This window comes from Ictalurus punctatus, chromosome 12 (assembly GCF_001660625.3).
Source record: "Ictalurus punctatus breed USDA103 chromosome 12, Coco_2.0, whole genome shotgun sequence".
NCBI lineage: Eukaryota > Metazoa > Chordata > Actinopteri > Siluriformes > Ictaluridae > Ictalurus > Ictalurus punctatus.
In genome coordinates this window covers 14,984,691-14,993,722 of record NC_030427.2, presented here as the reverse complement: position 1 = coordinate 14,993,722, position 9,032 = coordinate 14,984,691, and the positions used below count along the sequence as shown (strand labels likewise).

The following is a 9,032-nucleotide window of genomic DNA, read 5'->3' as shown; positions in this document are numbered from 1 at the left end:
AGAGTCTGAATAGAGGTGCTGTTTTTCTTTCTTTCATTTATTTTTGTGTCTTTATTTTCATTTACGAGACTTTCTGCCCTGGACGCTTTACACAATTTGCAGACACAATGTGAAGTTTTTTAAAAAAAATGGACACATCTAACAAGATAATATTTTTGGTGGTACAAATGTAACCAACTTAAGAAATATTACAGATCAGATTTTTTTTTTTTAGCTTATTATATTTTGAACAAAATGCAGACAATAAAACATTTCCATACGGAGTTCTTGCTTCATGATAAAAAACAAAAAAGAGCAACAAAATCACTAGTAACATTCATCCTTAAAGCAAAAAATCCAGAAACATATTTACAAGTTTTGCACAGAGGCTTCTTTTCTTATGGCATTTTGAGGGTCTGAAGGTCTATGCACACACGGTGCTGAAAGTACATTTTCCCAGCAGCCGAGCTTCAGGAAAATCACCTGAACCATATCCTGATCCAAGCCTTCGTCCAGTACCAGTCAATCAGTCAACATGTTGAAAAGTTTAATCGTCCAGTGTGTAGTTAGGATTCACGACCAGTGTGACGTCGTCTTCCTGCTTTTCGGCTACGCTGGACTCGGCGGAGCCTTTCAGGCCCGACTGCGACAGTTCGATTAGGATGTAGTCCTGAAAAACATAATCAGTGCTTTCATCAGGATACAAAATATTTAAATTATTATCCAAGGAAAGGAATTAAGTCATCACATAGATATAACAATCAATCTTCCCAAGCTGCATCTATTTATTCAAATGAGGTTTCATCTAATTACTTTATATTAATTAAATTATTAATTATTAAATTATATAAATTTATTTGGATAGTTAAAAAAAAAATCTTTGTAGTTTCACTGTTGAAGACACTGACACTAGAGAGAAAGACATTCACAGAAAATCGTTTATTTATTCATTTGTTTAATCTGCACCTTTTTTAGCTATAAAATCTATCAAAAACCCAACAATAATCAGTGTTTGGAGAAATTTCTCCCTAAATAAGCATTGAAACGCACATTTCATTAATGATGGTTGTCTAAAAGATGAGATTTATACTCTAAATAAACCTGATTTATATGGTTTATAAAAAAAAAGTTGTGTATATCATTGAGTGGGAGGAGCTTAAGGCTTTCTTCAAAGTTGCTAAGAAGGATTATTATTTTTTAAATCCTCTTACATAATGCACGAGTCTGTGGATGACCTTCTCAATCATGGCCTTCTTGCTGATGAGCTCCATCTCAGAGTCGATCTCAGACTCGATCTCCTTCAGGTACCAATTCACCACTGCGCTCTTCTTCAAGGCTTCTTCCTCCTCATCTGCACACACACACACACACACACAGTGTGTAAGTAAGAAATAAAACACTCCATGTGGTGCTGTTATAGGAAAATAATCACTACTGTTACAGGTGCTGTTATTAAAAAAATCAATCAATCAACATTTTCCGTTGACCAATCAGAATCCAGCGCTCTCACCTTCCTCAGCACGACGCAGATGCAGCACTATGAGGTTGGAGATGCGCTTGTACTCGGAGAAGGACAGACGCAATGACGGTTTGCCATTGTGGTTTTCACCGTTGACCCCGTCAGCATGCTCGTGACCGTTCACGGGAGCATCCACGTGGCCGTTGGGCACGTCGTGGCCTGGAGTGAAGAGAAAACGGAAGAATTACAAACCTAACACACTGTTGCTCGATTCCGCACCAGTAGTTGTCATGGAAACGATTAATAAAAAAAAATTGAGGCAGGGAGAAAACTTTTGGGTGCCAACACTTTAATCTTAACTTTAAATAGAGTAAATCGAGATGAGGAATTAGAAAACTCAAGGTACTTCCAGAATTCATTCAATTTTCTCCTTGTCCTTTAATTTACATATTTGAATGCTGAAGATGTTCAAAAATGTTTAAACTTTTTTTTTGTTTTTTAATTTATCAAATTAGAAATTTCGTAAAACATAAACCATCATCACTTAAGTGATATTCGCTTACATATAATTATAATTTCATACAGCTACTTAATGACTTGCTGATTGGCCGAATCAGAAACGGTGTTCTAGAGCACTATGTAGGTTCTATGACTCCATTATATAGCTCCTATGTAGTGAGCATATAGAGTGAGTGGGATCGCTTTGAACTGCACTTTATTTTATTTCAAATGCTTCAAATCTGTCTGTGATTAGCAAGAATCCTTTACCATTCACCCGGTTCTCTTCCTCCTCCTCCATGGCCTCCTCTTCCTCTTGGTCCAGGTTGATGTCAGGCGTCTCCACCCTAATGATGGACTTGTTGAGCAGCCTGAAGGCCTCTTTCACATGTTTGGGCTGCACCTGAACGAGGCAGAGACATATACACTGTGAGAAAGATGCAATGTGGGTCAGAGGGCACTATATAGATGAAAAGGTGTGGTTTGGGACGTAGCCCAAACGCGCACACCTCATCGCAGCAGTGCATGCGGGCCATGCTCTCAGACAGGCGGATCATGCTCTCCAGCTGGCGCACGGTGATCCTCCAGGACGATTTGGTGACGCCGGAGCCATCCCTCTGTCTCAGGCGCTTGTACTGCTCCACGATAAAATCCTCAGACTCTTTAGAGATCTGATAAAAAAATTAAAAGAAGCAGTGTTCGCGTTTAACGCGGTAACGCTGTTCCAACAATAAGTTTCAGTCTGTAGGTGTGGGCAATATATACATATATGAAAAAAAACATTCATATCACAATACTTCAAGACATTATGATAATTTAATACAATAATTTGACAGAATTTATCACAGTATCAATATTATATCATCATATTGCCCAACCCTAGATGGGTGCGAAAGTTTATACACCCTTACTTCATAAGAATGAAATCAACAGGACACTTCCAGGAACGAATTATGCATGCTAAACATGCCATCAGATCTTTGTTTTCTTTTATCTAATATCTTATTCAGGGTTAATCAGTGAAGTGGTGTGTGAGATGCTGAGCATTTTCCTCACCTTTGGTTTAAACTGGCGGGCGAACAGCAGGTATCTCCGGATCTCGTCCAGAGTGTACAGACGCTCGATAGAGTTCTCGATCCTGGAGTGCAGGTCCACGATGCGCCTGGCTATGGCATAATCGGTCACCTGAGGAAATGGAGAAAAAAAGGAGATGTTTATTTAACGTTTATACAGGGATTCTCCATTGTCAGAGCTTTGTAACAGTCATAGGTAAAGCTGAAACTTCCGACATCTTCAGGACAGGGGAATGACACACACACACCTCATTGCAGTCATCCACCAGGATAAAGAAGAGGTCGAAGCGGGACATGATAGGAGCGGTTAGGTTGATGTTCTGCTTGAGCGATTTGGAGCGGTCGTAGCGGCCACTCACAGGGTTCGCTGCAGCCAAGATGGACGTTCGGGCGTTCAGTGTGGCCTATGAGCGAACACACATCTTAAAAATCTATCCGCACGCAAAACACAAAACATTACGTCCTGCCATTATGTCCTTGGGGATAAACACTGGTTTGAACCAATCGGGCTTTGAACTTTAACCCTTACCTTGACCCCAGCTTTGGTGATGGAGATGGTCTGCTGCTCCATGGCCTCATGGATGGCCACCTGATCTCTCATTTCCATTTTGTCAAACTCGTCAATGCAGCACACACCCTATAGGCGCACAGACAGACAGACAGACACACATACAGCATTTAAAGCTCATACAATAGCAGTCACATGGAAGCCAATGTATAAAATGATGTGTCAAAAAAATGAATGAAATAAATTATTAAACATAATATTAACTTATTCTATTCATATCATCCTATTATTTATTCAGTTTTACATATCTTCAAATGTGTAAGAGTTTTAAGATGATAACTTGTATATACCTTCTTTAATAAAAATGCAGAAAACAAAACAATTGTATGGATCTCAAAAGCTCATCTTTAAATACTTTACAAGTAGATAATATAAAATTTAAAATAAATACAATAAAAAATACAAATATTTTAGCATTTAGGAATACCACGTTAAAAACATTTATTTTTTGTGTTTTTCATTTTGTTTAGTCATTACTTACTTGTTGTTAAAGGTCTATTATTATTATTATTATTATTATTATTATTATCTGTTGGCCCTTTATTGACTTTGTTTTATTTATTCTAAATAATTTTTATTCAGAAATATATTTTTAAGGTCTAAATTGGTATGCTATATGTCAGGGTTTAAAAAAATCATATGACATGAGCAATGTTTTAAAATTGTGAAATGGAGAACATTACTCTTACGATTATTATTATTATTATTGTTGCTATATTTACGTTGTCAGCCAGCATGAGAGCTCCAGCCTCGATGACAAACTCGTGTGACTCTTCATCTCTGACCACAGCGGCGGTGAGACCTGCAGCGCTGGACGCTTTCCCGCTGGTGTACACGGCACGTGGGCTGAACTCCTCCACGTGCCTGACCCAAAAACAAACCAGTCAGAACGAGCTAGAAAGGGCTGAATTAAAATAATCATTCATGATTGATTAAATATTAGCAGCGATTATTTAATGGTAGTGAACACTCTGTCTAACTACATTAATTACCGTATAATTACAAAGACACTACATTAACATCATGGTATATCAGTTTAACCTATTATCCATACTCTCACAATGTGTTTCTTACTTGAGAAACTGGCTCTTGGCTGTACTGGGATCTCCCACAATGCACACGTTGATGTCCCCCCTCAGAGATGTGCCCTCCATGGTGGTCTTCGGGACACCACCAAAGAGCATGAGCAGGATGCCGCGCTTCACCTCATCGTTGCCTGTACACAAACACAAACTTTTTAAATCAACTCTAAGAAAAACCTGTTTCATTACAGCATTGCTGTTGTTTTTTAAATACTCCTCATGCAATGTCATGATGCTATTTGAATCAAGTAGCTTAACCTAATTAGTTAAACTATTTTTTTAAATAACTAAATTCTACAATATATATTTTAATATAATTACTATGAAAAGTTATCAAGTCATCAGTCGAACCCAAAAAGAGTTGATTCCCTGATCCAGGCATTCAAAGCAAAGAGTCGACTCACTCACAAAATGAGTCGATTCCACACTCCAAAGAGTCCAAGAGCTGACTCCCTGATTCTAGGCACTAAAAATATGGAGTCCATTCCAAAGCATATAAATCCTTAGAGTTCACTCACTGTTTTCAACCAAAGAATCAGGAAAGTGACTCTTTGGAGTCCATTACACACACTAAAAGTATTTCAGTGTTTTTGTCAAGCAGCCTGAACATAGTGATTAATTTAACAATGTAAATGTGTGTGTGTGTGTGTGTGTGAGGGAGCATGTACCGTGGATGGTGGGGAAGAGGCTTGTGCACAGGTTATGGTACAGGTTCTTGTCCTGGCTCATCTCGAACACTTTATCCCACTCCTTCACCGACATCTGGTTCTTAATGCTCTCGGCTGTCTGCTCCTCATCGCGGATCTCCTTCCCGCCAAACTAAACACACCACACAACACACCTCATTACAATCCCATTACAGGACTATGTGATGAGTGGCTATGGAGCTGGGATCTTACCCTGGGATTGGTCGGTGCCACATGGCAGGCCAGGAAAGCCAATCTGTACGAGAGCTCTCGGACTCCGAGTGCTTTTAGACCACGCACGCCCTCATTCTCGTAACCCTGAGCTCCAGCCGTGCGAGACCCAGTCTCTGCTCGCACACCTGAAACACACACACGTGAATGTTAACGTTAATACATGACACTACAAAAAGTCATTGCTTTGTACGAGTTGCCGTATCATTCTGTACACTACTACTTATGATATATTTATGAATAATAAATAAGTACGTGGAAATTCAATTCATCTCCATCCTCAATTCATTCTCCGTATAACACTTCACCTTGATTGTGTTTAGCAGTTATATTTAAACAAAAGTTCAAATCAGATCTGCAGTGTTTTATGTCACATAATGTAATGTAGGTGCAATCAGTGGTTTTGGTGGACCACCCTGCCTCAGCGAAGACCATCTAAATATGGGTTCGTCGACTGGCAGGAAGCCAGTTGTAAATTGTGCATTTATGTAATATTCATAATGCATGTATGCTGATTTTCATAGATTTGTCACTGTATTTGCTCTCTCTAACCTTATGTAGTTTTGTGTAACTGGACCCCTGATCAAAATGCTAGTGCAAAGGGGCGGGGTTTTTTCGAACTGAACATGATTGACAAGTACATCCTCATCATCATCTGTTCATCTGCTTCTCAAGACAACCCCGATGTCCATAAGTGACCCTAATGATTATCAGGATTATCAATTTCGGTACCTGGCGTTGCGAGCTGGGACACATCAGGAACGACGATGAGGCAGCCGATGAAGTCGCACTTATCTCCAGCCTGCGCCGACTCCACCGCTTCGGCTCTCAGGATCACCTCCACACTCCGCGGAATGGATCCTCGCGGCAGCTCGGCCTGTGTCTCCTGGATACGCACCTGGTTTCCAAAGCAACACCTCGGCATCAGGACCGCATCGTGCACACGTAATTATCGTTATATAACAGCGTTTGAACAAAGACGAACTTCAAATTAAGACTCGCAGCAGCGCTTTAATCTCAGACCTTTTGGAAGTCGATGAACTTGGACTTGTTGGTGTCGAGCAGGAAGCGGCGGCGGTTGTTGCACACCGGGTTACGGCAGATGCTAGGCTGCGTGTATTTAAACTGCTGCTCCACGTCTTTGATGACGCTCTGGCAGTCCAGGCACAGGAAGGTTCCACTCACCAGCTCGGGGTGCACCGGGTGTGTGCGTACCACCTGCCCGCTGATGCGCACCAGAGAGCCGATACGCAGCGCAGTTAGCTCACGGATCCTAGAGAACCATGCCACAAGGAGAACGTTAGAGAAGCAGAATTTTATTTTATTTTATTTATTTTCATTTAAATCTAGAGTTTAACTGTTCTGCTTTATCTATTCTCCTCACTTGTGCCTGGTTGGCAGATCCTGAATGGCCACGTAGAACTCTTTAGTAACAGGAACGTTCCCATGATCCCGGGCAAAGTTACGCACGGCACGGCACAGGTAGGGATAGATTCTACAAGTAGGAACAGAAACAGGTTATCTGCTCCATCTATCAAGTGCTTTAATGTAGAAATAAAAAAATGAAAAACCTCAGAATACCTGTAGAACTCCTCCTGGATGATGGTTGCCAGTTCTTGGTTAAATCCCTCTAGGTCAGTGAAGCTCACCAGGAGCGTGTTGCGCTCCGGACGGATCAGCTCTTCTGTGTCACGCAAATACTTCAACTCACCATCGCTGTTCTGAAACCTGAAATATAAATTTAAATGAAGGTTAATCAAAGGTCCCACGCATGTCTGCACTCATGGACAGTTCAATTTACAGTCACAAGAGCTTACTCTAATATCACTTGAACTGTTATTCTTGTTTCTGCAGCTACCTTGGGGAACTAACTAATGATTAGTTAAGTAACATCACTTTAATCTTTACATTATTAAGTATTATTGTTATTAACAATTATTTTATCTAACCAGAGACATTGTAGGTCATCTACAGCAGTAGTTCTCAAAGTGATGGGTCTGTGGAGTGTAACCAGTGGGTCTGGGATTTTGTTGTCATTACAGTAATGGAAATCACAATTCACTATTACCAAAGTTGTTATTGGTTATAAAGTTTGTATAGGTTTAATCATTCAAAAACAAATCAGCCTATAAATTTAAATCTAATATAAATGTGTTCTGTGAGTGGAAATCTCATGAATAAGTAACTGAATTGGGTATGCACTTTTTTTGTAATCTGAAAAAGTTAAAATTGTTGATATTAGTTGTGCAATAGACCTAAATGCTCATTAATGATGAAAATTCCATGTTGTTTCTTTATTATATTGGATGCATGAATGCATGATTAGCTAAATAATTTAAATAGCAATAATGAAAGGGATACGGAAGAAAAGTAATGACTTGAAAATTCAGTCATTTTAACATGTTTTTCATAACTTATACACACACACACACACACACACACACACACACACACGGCTGCCTCTAAAAACGAAAAAGACCCTGCAATGTATAAATCAAACTTCACCTACTTATACACATTTCCCCAGAATCATTAGACGCCATTTTGTTTTTATCCATGTAAATGCTCTAAGTTTAATTCTCTAGCTAACTTTCAAACCCAAAGAACAAAACTTACTCTTCCAGAAACGCTTGGAATAACTTCTGACACTTCTCGGCTAACTCATCCTTCACCATTTGTCCAGCGTTTTCCACCGCAGGCTCCACAATGTCCATTTTCACAGCAGGTTGTTTATTATAAAGTTATAACCAAATAAAAACGCCTCTTTCCTCCCTCAGCGCCGAACACAAAGCTGCAGAGCCCACAGAGAGTGACTGAGAGAGAGATTTTCGCGCCAAAGCCCGTGACCACATGGTCATTTCGCGCCACTCGCAGCCAACCAGCTCCTTGCGTTTCACTTCCCCTGTCTATGATTGGACGACAACGACCCTGTTTCCGTGCTGCTCGAGCGTTGCCAACGGGATGCGACGTCACGTTGAGTTCTCGAGCCAGGAGAGAGAACATGGCTGATTTTCACACACAAAAACCCTCAACAAAAACAAGTTCATAATTTATTTATTTTTATTTAATAAAATATGTTTTGTGTCCAAGTTTGGAATATTTTTATCCGAACTGATTCCTGTTCCAACATTTGTAATGTGTTTAAGCAACTTTTGATAATACTTTGCAGAACTGGTATTTACATAACACAGCCTTTACATATGACATAAACACTTCATAAAGTGTTCATAAACATTTAGAACAACATTATTTAATATTTGACTTAAACTCTGTCTCATTTGGGCTCATTTTCTCCAGTAGATTCATTTTCCACCAAAATAAAAGTCCTTACACTTATTTGGAATATGGCACATTTTTACATAGCTTCAAAGTAGCTTAGAAAATTAAAATTTTTGTTAAATATGACAAATAAAACATGATGTCAATAAAAACAAATCTTAAGCATTAAAGTTTATG

At 39.5% G+C, this 9,032-nt stretch overlaps 1 protein-coding gene across 1 annotated transcript; it reads right to left on the bottom strand.

Moving 5' to 3' along the window:
- Positions 1–283: 283 nt before the first annotated feature.
- Positions 284–8,413, bottom strand: mcm6 (minichromosome maintenance complex component 6). Its single transcript, XM_017482508.3, has 17 exons — positions 8,193–8,413; positions 7,158–7,304; positions 6,961–7,071; positions 6,600–6,849; positions 6,309–6,474; positions 5,559–5,704; positions 5,328–5,478; positions 4,652–4,793; positions 4,300–4,441; positions 3,539–3,646; positions 3,258–3,413; positions 2,993–3,121; positions 2,446–2,607; positions 2,207–2,339; positions 1,490–1,657; positions 1,191–1,330; positions 284–649 (listed from the first exon to the last, which is right to left on the bottom strand). The coding sequence occupies exons 1-17, from the start codon at positions 8,288–8,290 to the stop codon at positions 527–529; spliced, it is 2,472 nt and encodes an 823-aa protein (XP_017337997.1). The 5' UTR covers positions 8,291–8,413; the 3' UTR covers positions 284–526.
- Between the last annotated feature and the right edge of the window lie 619 nt (positions 8,414–9,032).

Bases quoted from the DNA above. Each gene is read 5' to 3' on its own strand.
- mcm6 (XM_017482508.3), bottom strand. From the start codon at position 8,290: ATGGACATTGTGGAGCCTGCGGTGGAAAACGCTGGACAAATGGTGAAG. The intron at 4,442-4,651 runs GTAAGAAACACA...TTTTTGGGTCAG, and splicing joins GCCAAGAGCCAGTTTCTCAA to GCACGTGGAGGAGTTCAGCC. The intron at 3,414-3,538 runs GTAAGGGTTAAA...GTTCGCTCATAG, and splicing joins TCACCAAAGCTGGGGTCAAG to GCCACACTGAACGCCCGAAC.